The sequence below is a fragment of the Neltuma alba genome, unplaced genomic scaffold (genome assembly GCF_004799145.2).
Source record: "Neltuma alba isolate B1F8T4 unplaced genomic scaffold, ASM479914v2 tig00004686_pilon, whole genome shotgun sequence".
NCBI classification, from domain to species: Eukaryota; Viridiplantae; Streptophyta; class Magnoliopsida; order Fabales; family Fabaceae; genus Neltuma; species Neltuma alba.
Window position 1 is genome coordinate 1 of NW_021633818.1, and position 20,393 is coordinate 20,393.

The 20,393-nt window shown below is 36.8% G+C and overlaps 4 protein-coding genes across 5 annotated transcripts; all 4 read right to left on the minus strand.

Annotated features, from left to right (window-relative positions):
- Positions 1-1,126: 1,126 nt before the first annotated feature.
- On the minus strand, positions 1,127-4,764 carry LOC114745477 (ABC transporter G family member 13-like). The gene is made up of 5 exons (XM_028933634.1): positions 4,572-4,764; positions 2,015-2,094; positions 1,421-1,882; positions 1,279-1,339; positions 1,127-1,173 (listed from the first exon to the last, which is right to left on the minus strand). Exons 1-5 carry the CDS (start codon positions 4,762-4,764, stop codon positions 1,127-1,129), a joined length of 843 nt encoding a protein of 280 aa, XP_028789467.1.
- Positions 4,765-5,862: 1,098 nt separating this feature from the next.
- On the minus strand, positions 5,863-9,895 carry LOC114745476 (short integuments 2, mitochondrial). The gene is made up of 8 exons (XM_028933632.1): positions 9,676-9,895; positions 9,073-9,400; positions 8,392-8,469; positions 7,835-7,976; positions 7,630-7,700; positions 7,001-7,097; positions 6,696-6,913; positions 5,863-6,225 (listed from the first exon to the last, which is right to left on the minus strand). Exons 2-8 carry the CDS (start codon positions 9,340-9,342, stop codon positions 5,986-5,988), a joined length of 1,116 nt encoding a protein of 371 aa, XP_028789465.1. The 5' UTR covers positions 9,343-9,400; positions 9,676-9,895; the 3' UTR covers positions 5,863-5,985.
- A 2,781-nt stretch (positions 9,896-12,676) lies between these two features.
- LOC114745472 (protein MIZU-KUSSEI 1-like) lies at positions 12,677-13,566 on the minus strand. Its single transcript, XM_028933628.1, has one exon. It carries the CDS (start codon positions 13,564-13,566, stop codon positions 12,718-12,720), a length of 849 nt encoding a protein of 282 aa, XP_028789461.1. The 3' UTR covers positions 12,677-12,717.
- A 3,005-nt stretch (positions 13,567-16,571) lies between these two features.
- On the minus strand, positions 16,572-19,154 carry LOC114745475 (agamous-like MADS-box protein AGL18). Of its 2 annotated transcripts, none has more exons than XM_028933631.1 (8): positions 18,948-19,154; positions 18,255-18,336; positions 18,004-18,065; positions 17,770-17,869; positions 17,503-17,544; positions 17,326-17,367; positions 17,095-17,246; positions 16,572-16,914 (listed from the first exon to the last, which is right to left on the minus strand). In XM_028933631.1, exons 1-8 carry the CDS (start codon positions 19,127-19,129, stop codon positions 16,812-16,814), a joined length of 765 nt encoding a protein of 254 aa, XP_028789464.1. In that variant the 5' UTR covers positions 19,130-19,154; the 3' UTR covers positions 16,572-16,811. The 2 variants fall into 2 exon arrangements, with proteins under 2 accessions (XP_028789464.1, XP_028789463.1); XM_028933630.1 differs by having other exon boundaries at positions 16,572-16,932.
- Between the last annotated feature and the right edge of the window lie 1,239 nt (positions 19,155-20,393).

A 20,393-nucleotide genomic window follows, 5' to 3' on the forward strand; every position in this document is an offset into this window, starting at 1 on the left:
CAACTGATAAGCAGCAGAACAAGTTGATGCAGAAGAATGCATAATGAGTCAATCCTGGATGAAACTGCACCATGTAGTATATGATCGTGCCAGATAAGATCGATGTAAGAACGAGGAAAGGGAACGAGGATATGAGGTTTGACAATACAAACTCAGCCTCCCCGTAATGTCCTTTGGACCTTTCCCGTAAACAAACCTAAATTCCGTTAATATTGCATAAAAGAGTATTTCAGTATGATTTTTTTAAGTAGCTACTGTACAGAAACCAAAGGATAAGTTCTTAATTTACCTTCAATTCTTCAATGAAAAATGGCAATCCTCCACATGATAAACAAATCATGAAGCCGTAGATGAATGATATGCACTTTCCTCTGGCTAAGATTGAGGTGTTGTGTGTACCAATATGATAAAACTGGGTTCCAACACTGATGAGACCATTAAGTAGAAAATAATCCTAAGCCAGTAATAGCCCATGTCCCTAGTCATGTTCAGGAAGGATCGTCGGGTCAATGTGCAGAGCTGCTTCCACCAAGTGCTAGTGCTTGTTCTCATGTCGGACTCAATCACCGTTTCTTCTTCCTGCGACTGTAACAGTTTGCAAACTCATCACTTTTCTCATTCACCTAATTGAGGTTTTCCATCAATTGCCTCCCCCCAGACCTATAGCAGGGTTTTACTCCGGAGAGAGCCCATTCGAGTACACAATTCTAAGTGATTAATACTTAAACAATTAAGCATCGCAGAATACATTTATCTGTCACATGTCGACAGCATATATGCTCATGTACAGCAATACGTGGAAAACCTGCATTTAATACCTTCAACTAAGGCCTAACTTCAAAGGTATCACGTGAACTTTAAAGTGTATTCAAACACTATTAAACTTAAAAAGATAAGAGCATTTTCTTAATATTATTCACCAACCACTGTTTCCAGAGGAATGTTCAATTACATTCTAAAGTTTATGGGTGTTTTATTAATTTTAAAATTCATTAATTGATCCGAGAAGTCAAATATAATTTTCTGCAAACAAAATAAGAATCTCGTACATCAGATATCATTTTGAATCTTTCTTCTTGCATTGACCATTGTCTCTGATGTTTTGTAACTATGAATAAGGGCCGCTCTACTCTCTGATGTTTTCAAGTCCATTGCAGAATTTGATGATGTTGCCTGTCAATGACAATTCACATTCAGAAACTTGACACAAAATACTTCCAAATAGAAACAATCTATCGACCCAAAACTTACGATCAATTCAAGTCCAAATTGACGCACAGAAGGAAGTGATCTGAGGGTTTCTTGTAGTTGGACAAGGGAAGCCTGCATTAGCAAAAAACTGTTCCAAGGATATAATCAGGAACTCCAAATTTCCACAAATTTCATCTGAATCTCAATGTTCTGCTTAAATCAGTTATACCTCTAAAGCCATCTTTGCTTCGCCGAAATAAACAGTTTCTCCACCTGAGAGCAGAAGCAAATCATCAAACAGGTGAAAGATTTCATTACTCGGTTGGTGAATCGAACACATGATTATTTTTCCACCATGAGCTATCTGTCTCAGGGAGTGGATTACGTAGAAAGCTGAGGCACTGTCAAGTCCGGTGGTAGGCTCATCGAGAAATAACACATTAGGTTGCGTCAGAATCTCGAGGCCAATGGCCAGCCTCTTCTTTTCCCCATTACTGATTCCTCGCAAATGCCAGTTCCCAATATGATTATCAGCACAATCTTCAAGTCCCATTTCCATTATAGTCTGTTGAACCACCTTACTTATCTCTTCTTTTGTCATTTTTGAAATCAACCTCATCTTCGCAGAGTACGTGAGAGTTTCTCTCACCGTCAAAGTTCCTAGGAAGGTCTCTTCTTGAGCAACATAAGACTAAAATTTCCACACACACACACACAAAAAAAACGCCATTACAAATCAGTTGATTAGTTTCATTTTTCTCATGAGCAATACATATATATATATTGTCTCCATAACGTAACAACATGAATCGCAATAGATTACAATCTCCCTGTGATGCCACTTTCTCTTCTTTCCATTGATTAGAATATTGCCGGTCATTGAAGCATTCGCATCAAGTGTTCCTGCGCTCAAATTATCAATTCAGACTTCAGAGTCACAGCTATTGAGGGAAAAATTACACAAGATTACCCAGAGATAATTAATCATCCCACAAATGTTATCATCTTCCTTCATTTCTTACCAAGTACCAATTTACAAAGACTTCAGGCTCAGAGAGAAAACTTGGAAAGAATTGATATATCAACACGATCAAAATATAAATCCTATACTTTCACATATCACAATCACAAAGAATATACCAAAATCCATGAATTACTAAAAATAATTACTAAAAAGTATCAATATTAAAAGAGCATCCTACAATAGCAAGAAGTTTTAGAGCAATAAATAACAACTACTCACTTATTATGAGGATTTACTGATAATAATTTTTTAGATGTTTAGTTTATAACAAATATTATCGCTAATAGTCATTTATACTAATGTCGTCAATATTACTATCAATATATGTCAATATAGATATAAAACTTAAAGTAAGCTTTGTTTTTTTTATATAAATTTAAAAAAAAAATAGCGCATAAACTTGATAGCATATATGAATAAGTGTGTTCGATTAATATCAACATGTGACAATAAAATATCATTTTAGTATATAAAATTTACAACAAATTTCATTTTTTATGGAAATGATATTAGGGTTTAAAATGAAATAGTTCTTAAATTTTAAATTATTAACATTAAAATTTTAAATATTAATAAAATATTCTGATATAAATGCTGACATTTTTTTAAATAATAATAATTAGCACAAAAAATATGATTTGAAAGTAGCAACAGATTAAAAATATTCTTATGAAATGATTAAAAATATTCTGATGAAATGAAGGGACTAAACCGAAATATGATATAAAATTAAAAATAAATAATAGTGGAGTACTTTATGAGGGGGCAAAAAAAGTACCTCTGACTGTCCAGAATTATAGGGAATGTGAGAATAAAATAGCAAATTAAAACTCTGCTCCTACGAAAGTGAGGTGGAAAAGATTGACACTAGGGGATGGTCACGTAATAAGAAGGGTGAGAGGGACTTGAGACGATGAGGAGGGCATGGGCGTGTGTCAGTATTAATGCGTGCATACATCTGTACCCAGCATTAAGATGCATGGCAGATTGGGAGTGGCAGGCTTTTATTTCCGTTCAAATTCCCCAACAAACACAAAACTAATCCATCTCCATCCATAAAAACCACAGCACAGCCACCACTATACATTCACATGGCTTCCTTGTTCGATTGCAAAACCGATGTGTGGATATTGTATTATGCTACCATTATATCAATCATTATCCAACGTATATACACATCCGCACATATTCGAATTTCAATAGTAATATACTCCTCCGGTCCTTAATATAGGACCCAATTCTTGAGTTGGTTTTGGTCCTAAATATAAAACCCATTTCTCATATTTATCATTTTTCTCTAAATTACCCCTGTGGATACTCCCTCAACCATAATCATAGAAGAGGAAGAAAGGGTATTAAGAAATATGATTATGGTATTTTAAGAAAAATGTGTCACTTTTCTTATAATTAACTAACTTCCTTAATCTAATCAAATTAGTTAAATGGGTTTTATATTAGGGATCGGAGGAGTAGTAACTAAATATCACACACACACACATATCATATGAGGCGGGGGACGGAGTCTCTCCACTTCGAATTCTTTGCCCTCCGTTTGCCTTCACTTCTTGAAACTTTCTTAATTATTAATAATAAAATAAAAAGATCGTGAATCTTATATCATGTAAAAATAACTTGTTTTGTTGGCCAAAAAAGAAAGAAAGAAATACTCCTCCGGGTCTTAATATAGATCTAATTATTGAATTGATTTTAACTCTAAATATAAGACCTATTTTTTATATTTATCAATTTTTTCTAAATTACCTCTAGAGATCTCCCTCAATCATAATTAAGTAGAAGAGAGGAAGATGATACTCTTCCGGTCCTTAATATAGGACCCAATTCTTAAGTTGGTTTTTATCCTAAATATAAGACCCATTTCTCATATTTATCATTTTTCTCTAAATTATCCCTGTGGATACTCCCTCAACCATAATCAAGTAGAAGAGGAAGAGAGGGTATTAGAAAGATGATATGGTATGATTTAGGAAAAATGTGTCACTTTTCTTATAATTAACTAACTTACCTAACTTCCTTAATCTAATCAAATTAGTTAAATGGGTCTTATATTAAGGACCGGAGGAGTATTAAAGAAGATGATTATAGTATTTTAGGAAAAACATGTTATATTTCTTATAATTAACTAACTTACCTAACTTTCTTAATCAAATCAAATTAGTTAAATATGTTTTATATTAAAAACTGGAGTAAGAACTTGTTTTTCCCCGAGGTTAGCAAACAGGATCAAAGAGAAAGTTGGTATGAATGAAAAGAGAGAGAATAAATCTGATACATGACAATTAAAGTCGACGAATAATGTGTAGAGAGGAGAGAGAGGAGGGGGTGGGGAGAGCAAGACCCGCGAGAGAGTGGAGGAGGGTGGTCTTGCCGGAGCCGGAAGGACCCAAGAGAGCCAAGAGGCGAGCAGACTGAGCGAAGCCTGTGACTGCATGAAGAAGCGCCTTCTTCTTATTATTGGCTTCTCCAAAAGCATCAGCAACCTGCACCGATAGATCTTCCCACACGATATAATTCCTACTGCCCACCGCCATATTGGCTGCTGCCTCCTCCTTTTCTAATTCCTATATCTCTGCACTGCACACTACTCTATCATGCAAGCCCTCGTCTGCCGCTGCCATATTTAAATAAATGTTGTACTCTTCATGCCCATCACCCATCACTTGCACATTTATTTATCATCTCTACCCCCCCCCCCCCAAAAAGAAAAACGAGCATCTTCCCAAAATCTATGGGTCGGCCGTCATTTTCGTCCATAAAAATATTGATTTTAAAAATGTGCGTACTTAAAGACTTTTTTGACTTGTGTGTGATGAAGCATTATTAAGCCAAAAAAAAAAAAGAGGTCGTTGGGAATTGTTAACTAATCAACGTTAATTTTTGGAATTGGATGCCGGACACGAGACCGTGTCGGGACACACAAAAGCGTTAGTAGTCTCTACCATGTGATGAGCCGCTTCAAAGTAATTTTTTTTTAATAGATGTATAATTTTACGTTTCAATTATTATTATATTTATTTTGTTTATATAAAATAAATTGTATATTAATAGAAATAAAATTGAAAAGTTGTGAAATTTCAAATAAGAATTAATAAAATTTAATGTTTTTCTTAATCCCTATGAAACATGTTGAAACTAACTTGTAAATAAGACCAAAGAAGTAAGATTCAACACATGATTTGGACGTGTAATTAATAGGATTCTAACGTATTGTATGGAACTTGAAAAGATAAGTCACGTTATGCGTGAGCAATATGCTAGCTAACTTCTATATCTTATACTGAAGATTATGGCGGCCAAAAATACTTTATATCGATGATTACTCAGTGAAAATGCGTGATAAAAATTAAGCAAAGCAATCATTAGAATTAAGTAAGATTGGTTAAGGAAGTTAAGCTCTTGATTATTCATCAATAAACGTTCAATCACGTCACGCCAAGTAGTTACCGCCCTTTTTGGTTTTGGGGGGGGGGGGGAATGGTTTAACTGAAAAAATATCAATTTACTCAAACTACTTGCAGACATGTCTGTTTAGACATTTTTTCAGGGAATGCATGGAGTAGAGTCTAAAACATGAACCGTATGAGTTGGGGCCTCACTGTGGTAAATGGGGGCCCGGGTAGGTGGTGAATGACCAGCCAAACTTCTATTTTCAGCCTAAGACCCACCAAACTTTAACACACGGGGACACAACCCCCCTTTCTTTTCCCTCCCTCCTCTTCTCTCCATCCCTCCCTCCCCTAAAAGCAGAATGGTCAAGCATGAGGAACGTCATCGAGAATGAAAGGTCCAAGTTTGCCAGTTCTAAACAGAGTAAGGAACTTCTTCGATACCATTAAACGTGCTTCCGAAGCTTTGTGAGGTATCTTCAATGCCTTCTGCAATGTCCCAAATTGCTGCTCGATCAGATCTTCCAAGTCACCCTCATCTTCTGTGTTCCCTTTGAATTCTGTTAGCGTCACGTATAGTGCTCGTTGAACTTCCATTACAAGATCCTATAATGCATTAACAATAACAAACATAAGAGTGGCAGTCAAAGGAATATGATCCAACAAGCATAATGCTGCAGGCAGTGAGCTTCAATAAAACATTTAACTATAAACCCCTATCGAAAAGGCATGCTAAATTGCCGATTGACCATGAATATTGATATTGGGTCATTCAAATATTGATATTGTACCCTCCCAGAAAAAATGAAATGCATTAATGGCTGTGTTTTGGAGAATTTTGTATATTTGAAAGTATTTTATGCAAGTGGCATTGTAATAACTTTGGACACATTCCCAACACAAAACAAGAAAAGATGAGACAATATGACTATAAAAAACATATGCTACCAATGAACATCCATCCCACTCAAAAGCAGCGTGACGGAGCTTGGAGTAAATCAAATAAGGTGCACATGAATATTCCATTTACCCACAAGAGAAATTCAACAAAAAAAAAAAAAAAGGTGGCATGGTACCTCGATATAAACCACTTCAGATTTATTTGGTGGACTTGTTCTCTTTCGTTTAAGGCTTTTCAAATTGTATTCATGCTTTTCCTCAGATTCATATCGAATCCCTTCCATTCTCCTATTATTCAAGTGCTTCCAGTGAATTGGAGTCCCTCGGGTATTCAAAACTGCCAGTAAGTACTGAGCAATACGCTCCTCACCCACTACTGAATCTTTCACAGATCCTGCTAGCATATAGATAACTTGTCGTCAAATTACAAAACAAAATTAAGAAAGGAATCTAAGATCGATCATTTTAATGGATACACTACCTGCAAGAGCCAGCTTTAACCCTGTTTCTATGTCTGGGATACTTGGAACCAGCACCCCAGGAGTGTCTAAGACATATATGCTCGGGTGGTGTGCTATCTGGACATCAAGTCAGGGTCAGAGTATAACCACATGTCCATACGCATCATTAACCCAACATATGCGCATGCACAAACACACAAGTGATGTTTAAATAAAAAAAAGAACCAACAACAAGCAAAAAGATGGAAAGGGATGGAGAAAGCCAATGTACTATTATATCGAAAAGAGAATTGACAAAGCTAGCAAAAGCAAAGCAGTTCTCATTTCCCCTTTGCCTCTCACTCATAATCTTCTAGTCAAGATTCTACCGGTTCAATATTATGACTTTTCAAAATTGTGGCAACGGAAACGGAGACAAGAAAAACTAATATAATAATACTAATACATGATGTGATGAACTACAGCAAATCCAAAAGGACACGGCAAATACAAGGATCTAATGCATACCACCAACAGGAATGCAAGGCCAGCACTTCTCAGGTTCTAGACAAATTCATGTTTATCAAATGGCGGAACAATTCAAAACGCCAGTATATTAATGGGGAAATCAAGAAGAAAGGAAGAAATTATGGCATTCAGATCACTGGACCTTGTATCCCGCAATATCTTGAGTAACACCAGGCAGAGGACCCACAGTAGCTCTCTTCATCTTCTCCTGCACTATGAAAGCAAACTAAAACATCACCCATGCACATTCCATTAACCAAACTACGAACAAAAAAGTAACAACAAAAAATCTGACAGCTTGACGTTCGTTAAAATTGAAGCTTTCAATTGCCGTGCAAAATTTTTACCTGGAAAGCGAGACAGTGCAATTTGATGAATTGAATTAATCAAAGCTGACTTCCCAACATTTGGAACACCAACCACCATCACTAGGAGAGTAGGTTCCCTGGAAATCACTTCCTTCAATTTGAACTCGACAAGATCAAGAAGCTTCAATGCACGGACAAGAAAGATCAGAGCAGGGGATAAATTAGTACAAATATATTAACTTTATGAAAATGACCTAACTTGTTCAGAATCGTGTTTTAGAACATGCTCATTGGACTTTCTTTTTCTTTTTTTTTTTTTGGATGTATAGCGGGAAAGGTAACACTTGAAAGGCCGGCATTTCAAATTATGCACTCATTATCACGCAATTGATAGGCTTGGCTCAGCAGGAACAATGTCAACATAAAATCACATATCCCATAATTATATGGATTAAAGAACATTACAGTAGAAAATTATCAAAAAAAACGAAGGAGCACATTACGGTAGAAGTATTTTCGCCCTTCAAAAGATAGAAATCCACAGGGCAGTAGGCAGCGGTAGAAATGTAATGATCAGAACAATTATGCCAACTCACCTTCTTAACAGAGCTCTTGCTATGGGCACTTATAGGAACACAATCTTGCTTGCACGAGTCAAAATAGTGGATCCATTTCTACAGCAACAAAACCAAATGGCAACGTGACTCATAAATGGAGGGTGAACCGCTTTATGGTAAAAAAATACATTTCCTGAAAACGATACTGATGAAAGGTCACTAAAATTTTCCCGAACTGATACATCGAGTAAGGAGCAGGACATTTTGGCAAGGCATAAAATTGGCATCAAGCAAGCAAAAAGTTTTATCACGTAGTCACACAAAGCAAGCTTCTATTCAAGCTAAGAAGCGTAATAAGAATTGCATTCTTCAGTTCAAAAAAAAAAAGGAGTTGCACTCCAATGCCAAAAACCAAATTTTTCCTCACTATTCTGCTTGGAAATATGATCAATCTTCACGTCGATGATGCCTTGGAATGTTGAGAAACATCGTATTACTCCCGAAAAGATAATTGAAACCATCAAAGTTTACTATTTATACATCCCAGAAAGGAAATACTGATGCAACATAGAAAGATATATGACGCTAAAGTCGTGCGGCGAGTAGCCGCGCGACAACATCCAAGGAACATGTAACGGCTTTTAAGCCTAACCTTACCTGGAGAGGACACTAATTGAAAGTTGAACTGAAAATAAAGTTCGGTGAAAACGAGGGTTATACATGCATGATATTAGGGTTGGCCAAGTCCTTTTTATTAAGTGCAATGACACGGCGCTTCCCCGAGAGCTGAGGTTGAAGATCGGCATGAGCAGAGGACAGAGGAATGCGCGCGTCTCGAACTTCGATGACGAAGTCAGCAACCTTAAGGCGCTGGCGAATAGCATGAGTGGCGGCTGCCATGTGTCCCGGGAACCAGTTGATAACTCCGCCGTCGGCCATGAAGCCCATCTCCCCTAACCCTTTCTTTAAAAGTCCCTTCAACCCGCCCATTCTTTTTCACAACTCTCTCATCCACAAATCACAAGCACGCTAGCTGGGACTGTTTAATCTGTTCTCAGACAGGAAAAATACATCACTTACAGGGATTTAGGGTTTGAGTAGTAAAAATAGAAGTATGACATATGAACACAACTAATTTATAATTAACAACTACATTTCGCTTGAATCAGAGTGGAGGTGTTGGCGGGCAGCAGCTCAATGCTGAGACATTTTATATGCTATTTTATCCTGATAAAAACAATACTTTTTTTATGCCTAATGAAGAAAATAGCCGGCACGGTAAGTTTCATCATTAAGTGATTCGTGGAAGACGACGGAGCTCACCCGGGTCGAAGTCTCGAGGACGACTAGAGGAGGCACACACGGACGATGGCGGGAGCGACGATCGACAGCGACAGTTCAGTTGGCGGCGGCCGCTGCTACTGGAGGAGGAGTGGCGGCAACGATGACAGGAGGAAGAGAACAACGCGCGAAGTAGGAAGGGTAAAATTGGGAGATCAAGAAATGGTACGGGTAATTTAGTCATCATGTGATAAATTATATTTGCCTTGTGTTTTCTTTCCCTCGCTTCTCCTCCCCTTCGGAAAAAAAAGCCCCAACCAAACACTACCCAATGAGAGGAAGTCGACATTGGACCTTGGGGACTGACTGTTTGTCGGAATGTGGGCCACAAAATATGGGCCATGACAAACTCCTGGTTGAGGCCGACAAGAGTACTCAGGCCTAAATTCAAGCTTTATGGTGAAACGAAGGAGGAAAGGCCATTTGGTCCGAGGCTCCGTGTCGCTTGAGAAAATATCAAGCCTGGGCAGCATATAAAATATTTGACGGATAGATCCCTTTGGCATTTTCTTTTTAATGCATGAGTATATGTATGATTATCTTATATCTAATGTTGTTGGGTTTTATTTAAAAATTGTTAAATTCAATTGAGTGAGGAGCTCGACCAACAGCGTTTTCTGCATTCACATATGATTGAGCGAGCTGGTAACTTTATTTTAATAAGATTCTTTTGATTCTATTTATAAGGTATTCCTGATATATTTTATCGAAACCATGTACTCTGTGCTTAGAACAGATTTAACAGTGTGAACTATGGGTGTGATTTGTGAAAAAACTTTCTCAAGTAGAGGCAGAGGAGTAACAGAAATGGCCCGTGAAGAAAACGAGTAGGGACAATGGGAGGGAAAGATAGGGTCGTGGGATGAATAGTGGGGAAGAAGATGTATTATGGTGTATCCCACGAAGGTGATCAGTTTGCCCATGCGATGGGAATTCGGGTCCTCCATCGCATTACTATGTGTTTACACTTTCCTCAACATTCACCGGTGCTTTCCATTCTCCACTCCTCCATTTCGCTGCTTCTTCCTCCGGATAAAGCCATTGCTTAACAAATATAACTGTTCTCTTTTAACCCACACACATATATATAACTGTCATTGTTAGAGTTGGTCCATTTCATTAAAAGTAAATCATCACACATAAAATCATTAGTTTAAATTTCATTGTTAATGTGAAGAGGCGAGTGACTATAAGTGTCTTTATAAGTATTTTTAAAACTCAAAGACATGTCATGATCTTAATGAGCTTTTAAAAGCCAACTCATTTCTTCTTCTTTTTTTCCATTCAGATAAAGTATGATTGTTCCCTAAATAGGTTAACTGCATTAACATCAAGAATCTATATACTTGTCTTTTAATTATGAACCTAAACGATTGGTGATACTTGTTGTATTAAAAGAGGAAACTATTTTGGAGTCATAAATATTGTGACTTGAAATACAATCATATTATATAGTCGTAATACTACCTTCGATCCTTTATATAAGATTTGGTTAACAAATTTAAAGAGATTGAGAAAACTAAAAAATTACTTTAAAATATTTATATTTATCGTTTTTCTTCAAACTAATTTGTTTATAAATTGATGTATAATTAATGATATACATAAGTTGTTTTTTAACTTTCTTAATCTCTTAAAATTAGTCAGTCGAGTCTTATATTAAAAAATAAGAGGTAGTATTGATGATTAATAATGTATGTAAATATCTATAATAAAATAGATATACTTGTTAAGTTATCATTGCTAGTGAAAAACAGCCATTAGGCTTTCTCTTTTTGTGCAAAAGAAATACAAGTGTAATAATTTTAACTAACATAAAAAAAATTAATGTCTACGCCCTACACATTCGTAAGTCATGTTTAAAGCTTTCTGAGTGAAAAAAGAAATGTTAAGCTTCTTCTTCTCGGAAGCTGATTTTTTTTTCCCCCCCAAGAATACGCGAAGCAATTAGTTTTTTTTTTAAACCAAAAATGTCCACAACACAGGTAACTGAATACTATTTCTTTATAAGAATAATTGAATATTATTGAGTAAATAGTAGAGATTAATAAGACTGTCTTATAATTTGAAGAGGGCATGAACTAAGTTAATTAATTTTACTAATTTGCGTAAATTAATTAAAAGTAATTAATATAAAAAGAGACAAATAATACTTTGTCAATCCGCAAATATTGAGCATGTAGTTCCTTTAATTGATACTATCTTTGTTTTTTATTATAAAAATTTGTTTGACTTTTAATTTTGTCCTAAATATAAAATCTTAATCCACTTTATCTTTTATATTTATTTATTTTTTTTAAAATAGTCGTTGTAGTAGTTATATATGTTAAAAGTTTTATCAAATAATAATTTTAACCAATATACATGATTAACAAAGGTATTCTAGGAAAAACAACACATATTTATAACAAATAATTAACTTAACTAATTTTTTTAATTTCTTCAAATTAGTTAATTATATCTTATATTAAAAATCAGACATAATAATAATAATTATCACGTCACCCATGCCAATGATCCCTTCCCTCGCAATATTTATTTTCCCGTCTCTCAGCTTCTAATTATAATTATAATTAAGAATTCCCTGTGCTGCGTGCACGACTGCACGTATACATTGCACACGCACACAATTGAACTCGCAATTATTTACAGCTTCTGGTTATGTGTTGGCCAATTACTTAAAGCTTCTCTAATATTACAACTCCTTTTTTTTTTTTTTGCCAGATACAACAAATTTTGATTACAGTCATAGAGGGGAAGAAAAATACCCCTCCACCCATATAATTAAGAATATCAGGATTTACGCACTCCTAAATACTATCAATTAAAAGTATCAGACTATCAATATCTGATAAATAAATCACATATGTATACATATATCGTCTCTCATGATTTTGTACCAAGACCAAAGGGAAAAGGGAAAAGGGAAAAAAAAAAAAAACCAAAAGAAGGAAGAAAACACCAAACTGGCAATCCTAAACATTATAATTATTTATCTTAATCTGTCTCGAACAAGCTTTTCTTTCATATTCTCAACAGAAAAATGCTAAGTTCAGGCCCTCCATTACCATCGGGATTCAACATATAAAATGCCTCCGAGTCACGACTTCCCACGACTCGTTCAAACCTCGCTCTCATATACAGCAACTCGCCATCTGACCCGCCGCTGCCTTTCCTCGCGCTTTCGTCCTCCACCACCGGAATCACTCCGGCTCCGACGGACACGCTCTGCACCGTGCTCAGCACGTGCCAATCGGGATCCCCGCACGTGCGCGACACCGCGTACCCGCACTTCCTCCCGTTACAGTACATGACCCAATTCGGCTCCTGGAACAGCTTCCTGGTCCGGCCTCCGGTCTGCGCCGCGGCCGGAAGCTTCTCGCACTCCAGCGCGATCCGAACCAGACCGGAGGACATCTCCTTGACCAAAGAAGAAGTGGACATGGCCAGCTCAAGCACTAAAAGAGGCTCCGAACGGGGGTCAAGCTGGACGGCGAAGGAGACGTGACCGCGTCGATGGCCGAAGAGAGTCCCGGTGACTTTGCGACCAAGGGAAGGTGCTATGGAGAGGTGGGAAGGAACGGTGAGCCATTTACAGGTGGGAAGAATGGTGGGAAAGGAGAAGATGTTGAGGAATGAGCGAAGGAGAGAGGAGAGCTTGGTCTGGGACCTGGTGGAGTTGTGGTGAAAGGAGACAGAAGGAGAAGAGCCTCTGCGTATGAGGAGGTTGTCGGAGACGGAGAAGTCGTCGGGGTCTGAGGGACGAAGAGCGTTGTGATGATGATTAGAAGGAGTGATTCTTCTGCTGCCGGATCTGGTGGTGAGGGCGGTGGTGCTGGTGCTTCTCTGGAGGGTATAGTCTTGCTGTTTCATGGCGGAGGGGGGAGAGAGAGATGAAAGGAGTGAAACAGAGACGTGGGATTGATACAGAGAGGGTATGACTCAAGGCTGGCACATGAATAGAGAGAGAGGGAGAGTGATAAAGGAGCCGACAAGGTGATGATAGTGTTGGGGGAGTGAGGAATATAAAGGAAAGCTATGGAGGCTTGTGCATCTCATGATGATAGTTCGTGAGACTTTTGTCTTGTACATGGTGAGCCTGACGAGCCTTGGGAGAATTTTGTGTCAACACTTCACACTAACCCGGGCCTACCCAAAAAACAAGGCAATAGGGCATCTGTAATACCGTTTTCTTTTCTTTTCTTTTCTTTTTTTCCCGGTTCAGTTGGAAGTAGCAATGACTAATCAATTCTTGCATTGTCGATGTTGTTCATAACTGTAGGAATAGAATGCATAATTAGATATTTAAGGAACTTAAGCAAGCGCCAACTAGGATGTGCCTAATATTGTTGTTATTGTTGCATTCACCAACCCCATTGACGAATGACGAGCGACGGCCTCATCTTTCCAGCTAGCCTGGTCCATAGAATATTCATTCACAGAGTAATTTCACCAAACACCTAGCAAACACGTATCTTCTCTCAATAATTTAGACTGTTTCTGCATCACTCGGGGAGAAATCTTGTGTCGGGATTCCATGTGTGCTCGATCTCAATCCAATCTAAAATATTCGTACCCTCGCATTAAACTCGGTAAACGAAAGGCTCTAATGAGCTGAGAGGAGATGGGCACAATAGTTTAAAGAAGCCGAAGAATATATATTGAGATTGAGAAAGACCCTGAAGGACGTGTATGTAAGCTGTGAGTGAGCTGGTTTTGACGTTGTATTAATTAAATACTACGTAAGTAAGTTGTGAAAAAGGGGTTTCATGGTGACCGTTGGATGAAGACTAAAGGGGATGATATGATGGTTACGGAGAGTGACCCACGCAGAGAAGAGAGAGAGAGAAAGAAAGAAAGTTGAAACTGCATGGTATGCTGCGAAACAAGGCACTTCATGGAACTTGAGAATGCAAGCGTGCGTATCACAAAAGGCCCTTTATATTATATGGAACGTGGAAAGTATGTGGGAGAGGGATGGTTCATGGTTGGATGCTATGGGAAGAGAGATATTAGAAAACAGAGGGAAAACAAAAGGGAGGAAGGCGCGTGCGGGGAGGCAGGCTAGAAAGAAAGGGTAGGGGCATGGTCTGAGGATGTTGATTATGCTGTTTCTACGACCAGCTTTGCAATAAAGCCCACTTCCTCTCATCATTTTCTGTCCCTCTCCCTTCATTCCTCTTTTTAATTCTCATCTTAAACCGTCCCTCCTGTGTGTCCCTAGGATTCTTTCCGCTATTATTATATCCATAGAAAAGATGCTAACATCACCAACTGAGCAGGAATTTACTTTGGTTAAGAGGTAGCCTGCATATTTAACTGCGGGGGCTTCCATGCGTTATGCCGAGCCGTGAGATTATTGTTATTTATAAGACGATTATAGTATCTAATTAGAATTCATTTGTTGGCCTAAAATAATTAATGGTCGTCAACGTGCATTAAAGACGAATCAAATGTACTCTGTATTAATTTGCCTGTCCTGGACGGTTCCAAACCCAGCAGGCTTGTCTGTTGCGTTCTTCAACTAACAAGTCTAGCTTACCTCACCCTCTGCATTTCATTGGCTCTGTTATTATTTGCATCACCGTCTACTTCGTTGCTGATCCCTTTTTTTAAAAAAAAAAAAATTGCAGAACGATCTGATTTTCGATTAGAAAAAGAAAGGAGAAGTTCAGAAGAAGAAAGAGGCTACATGGAAGGAACCAATCAATCACGTAGGAACCACCACCCTCCCTGTGTGCCGTGCTTTTGTGGAACTTGTCTTTTTTGGAAGACTCGCCTTTCTGCTATTCTATGATCACGTCTCGTGGATATACATTGTACAGTTACAAAGAGAAGATCATGAGAAAATTTATAATTATTTTTTTATTTAAAGATTATTCAAAACAGAGTGACTTTGTTTGATACGATTCAATAGTTCAGTTGTCTTCATTCTCTTAAACAAAAGCGAAGTTTTCTCTTTGTTTTGGGTAAGTAATGCTAAAAATGCAAACAAGAGGGAGGAATATAATGATGGGTTCAAACGAAATCACACAAAGTCCAGTTTTCTGGGTTTGATTCATTTGTGGTATTTTGATGATAAATTAGAATTTCCCAGAACATATTTCAACTAACCTTTTTCTTTTGCCAACCGGGAAATAACTGACCAATTAGTAAAGTCGTGGCGCTGATCGGTTCAACTATTTATTTTAATGAAATGGTCTGTGGCTGATTACGTACATCTGTCCCAATCACACCGCCTTGAATCTGAGCAAATTAATAAAGCAATCCAAATTGACCTCCCAATAATAGTAGTTATAATAATAATGAATCCAATGCATTGAAAAATATAATAGGACAGCCTAGTATTTCAAATAGATTAGCAAGTCAAAAAAAATCTTCTTAAATTTTGCTTAAGTTACACAGAACACTGAATTTTTTATCTGGAAAACGACGTATTTATTTTTTCAAAAAAAGATATATAGTTCGATAAAAAAATAATTATACTAAAATGCCAGGTAATTTTTGTTACACGTATACATTCATATATTAAAGGCTAAAGTATACATTTGGTCTTTTAACTCTATATAAGATTTCAGTTTAGTCCCTTAACTTTAAAAAGTATACTTTTAGTTTTTTAACCTTAAAATTGTTAATCTTGAATGATGATTTTTTGTATCAATTATGGTTATTTTAAACATTAAACTTAATATGTTAGCACTTAGTAATATTTTATCAGCATTCAAGAGCTCAATATTATTATTTTTTGTTAACAGTTTTAGGGTTAAATGACTAAAAGTTTACTTTTTAAAAATTAAGGAACTAAAATGAAAGCGTGTGTAAAGTTAAAGAACTAAAAATATATTTTAACCTATATTAAAAAAAGAGAGATGTGTATAATTTTAATAAAATAAAAGATGCATCTTACTCTTCAGAAAATAGCGCATGACTGGAATTTTAGCTTTGCAAAATGAAATCGATGGTCAACATGTAATCATGTAGGTAAAATATAAAGAGGCTGTAAAATATTAAGAGGCTTGCTTTAGCTTATAACGACCTTTTTACTGTAAGCTAATCTATAGATGACTATGATACAAAATACTGAAAAGAAGAAAATAAAATAAAAGGAAGAGAAAGAACTAGGGAATGTTTTGGGATGCAGAGGCCAGTTGACTGGCGGCTGAGTCGTTGCCGGCTTCTACTTTCGGTGCTTTCCTCTTCCGACCAAATTCTGTTGACAACCTATACGACACCCCACAACTATGAATTCGTTAACCGTCACTTATGTCTCTTAAATCTGGTTTTTCCCTTAGGTTTATGTGGTCTTATCATATTGCTGCTTCTAAGCATTATCCAAACTCAACTTCGATTATACTAATATATATACATATATATGTGAGAATTTCGGAAGAGAGAGCATACCCTAACTGCAATGAAGTGTCAGAAAGGTCTTCTCTTTCATGGGAGGCACAATGGAAAATGGGGTTGGAACCATCGTTGATGCAGAACCTGCTGTCTAAGGTATTGAAATAAACAAAGTGTGTTGTGTTTGATTTATTCTGCATCTCCTCAATCTAACATATGTAATAAATATCAGATGATTGGGGCGTAGCAAGTTAATAAGAAAACACACATATATCCTCAAATTCTCACTTGTTTGCGCAGGGCTTCATTCTCCAGCATGGCTTGTTGCTCCTGCATAGCATTTTTTTTTAAAAAAATGGAAAAAAAATGTATCAAATCTGGACCAGCAAATTCTGTAAATTCCTGAATTTCTCTTAAAACTAGTAAAATGAGATTGAAAAAAGAATGATAATGCTAGTCAAGTACCTGTAATCTTGACCTCCCTAGTTGATCTAGAAGTAATTGTTCCTGCAATAGTTTTTTACATAACAAGTGGCTTAGGCTTTTGATAGCACATTCAAGAACGAGCCTTGTTCAGAGAAACCGATGCTGACTTTGCTTTTTTTTTTAACCAATATTGAAAAGAACATGAGAATATTGTATAACATTTGATGACATTAACTGAATCAGTTCATAAACACTTAAAATAAGCAAAGATAATTTTGAGTGCTATTGAGTTTTTGTCATTTGTACCTTCTTTTCTTTAACAGATAGTATCCCTTCACTCAGTTGATTTTCCAACTTCTGCAGCTCTTTAAATTTCAATCCATCAAGCTCCTTCCCCATCATTCTTCTGCAAAATTTGGAAATTAATATCACTAAGAAAATCTGAGCCAATTTTTAATTTTAAATTGTTCTTTGCCTTGAGATGTGTGTGTGTCCGTGTATGCATAACAGGCAACAGGCTCAAAAGTCAGAATAACTTACAAGTATGCTAAACGAAGCTTTCTTATTTCATCCCTTAGAAGGTCTGCATCAGACTCTGTCTCCTGCTCAGAGTGAAAAGGTAAGGACTAAATAAAAATAAATAGCACTTTAGGAATAAATTAGCCAAGAAAAAGATAGCAAAGAGGGAATCAAAATACTGTTACAAATTATTATTATTAAGAGTTATTTAATTTAATGATGAAGAGTGAAGCTTTCTAGAAGGGAAGTGGGTGTGTGAAAGTCATACATACCTCAGCCGGTGGCACCTCACAAGGTTGCTCTGTAAAATCCAATTCCACTCCTTTAGTGTACCTTGAAAGGGTGTGCTCCATGCTTCATGAATGAAATAAACTTTTTGATGATCATAAGAATAAAGAATAAAGAACCACTTTTTTTCAGTAGAGAATGTCAAGCTACAAAAGCATGGGCAGGAGTGCCCAAAAAGATAGAATAAAAGAACCTGAGCTTTGCAGTACTGGGAACAACAAATTATTTAATGGCTATTTTGGAAAGCAATGCAGCAGAAATCTGTATACTGAAGTGAAACCCAAAAGACATACCCACGTTTGCTTTCAATAATATCTTTTGCATGCCAAATAATCCCACATAAAAGGATTCTGATTCTAACATATCAGTAGGTGTCTCCTCTTCACCAATTGAACAGTACTTAAAAGAAATGGGGTTTGGACATTCTTTGATGAAAAGCACAAATGATTGAAACCAGTTCTTTACATGCCTGGAATTTTCCAGGATAGTTCTTTAGTATTCAGTTTCTCCAATAAAAGGATTCTGATTCCAATATGGTAGTGTGCAAGAGAACGCACCTCAAGTAAACAGAAAAATGAACATGTAAAACAAAAGAACAAAATCACAAACCCCAAAAGTTCTATTCAAATTCAAATTTCCAAAGAAACCTCGTGCTCTGGAGATAAAAGGCAAAGTACCTTGTGTTGGAAAACTCATAAAGCTTGCCGGTGCTGGAGAAAATGATGACAGCAACCTCTGCATCACACAGAACGGACAACTCCTTGGCCTTCTTGAGCAATCCATTACGTCGCTTGGAGAAGGTGACCTGCCTATTATTCAAATTCTCTATCTTCTTAATTTCAATTTTCCCTCTCCCCATTTTCCCTGAAACTTGCCTCCGACCACCACGGCCGCCGTCCCGCCGCCACCGCCAATGAGATGGTGTAGAGAGAGAGAGACTCAAGCCACCTTTGAATCCTTTTTCTATATATAAAGACGCAGAGGCGCAGAACACGAACAAAAGTATGATTGTTGCGTAATGTGGAAATGGGAGTGGGATTACTTCTTGTGCATGAAGAAAAGGCCAGAGAAGAAAAAAAGGAAGCAAAATTAGGAATTTAGAGGGAAAGGTGACAGATGGAATACTATATGTGGGTCGTGAATCCTAATATGGAATTCTATTTTACTTGAGGGACTGGCCGTCTGCCTCTTTAGGAATGTTCTGTTTCGCCAATCCAGTGTTTGGTTGCAACTAGCAAATCCCCTTTATTTTCGAAAACCTCACATTCCTACATTCTCGTCGCTTTTTCTTAATTCCTACTAGATTCCTATAATGGTCGAATATATTTTAAAACAGTTTCAACCATTGCCTTTAAATTCATGCGACATTAATACAAATCTCGGATTTTAGTAAGTTGCTGTTTGACCACAAGTTCACGAAGGACTTAAATAAAAGGCATTCTATCACCGAGAAGACTTCTGGAGAAACGTGGAGTGTTTATTTAGAATATGTTCTTGGAAAAGGAGGAATGAACAAGTAGTTGCTAGTCTTTTGAAAAATCACACATTACAAATAGGGAATTGGATATATAGGCTTTATATGTATGGGCAGAAGTTCATATATTTTGGGAATTAATAGCATGCTGTTCACGGAAGAAATATCTTTGAAGTAAGATTCCATGTGCACAGGAGACTTGGGAGTCCTGGTTTATTATTGATCATAACAAAGGCATGTGTTTATTACAAGGACGCGATAATAACTTGTGAGCCTAACAAACTCCTCTCAACTACGTTAATTAACCACTTGGCTTAGGCAACCTCTCACTTACATTAACATGAATTAGTTATTGTTTGTCGGGCTAAAGTATGCATTTGGTCCTTTAATTTTATACAAGGTTTCATTTTAGTCCCTTAATAATAATACCAATATTTGTCAGGATTTTTTATTATCATTAAAAGATAAAAAGATACAGATAAAAAAGTAGGTCTGTTACAGAAAGATTATTTGTTGGGATGTCTTAGGATTAGGTATCAAGTCAATGATTTTTGTTAGCAATATAATGAATGAAATTGTTAACAAAAAGCACTGGCTTATGTATGCATGCAAGTAACTATTAACTACTTATACAGTCCTAAATGTACGA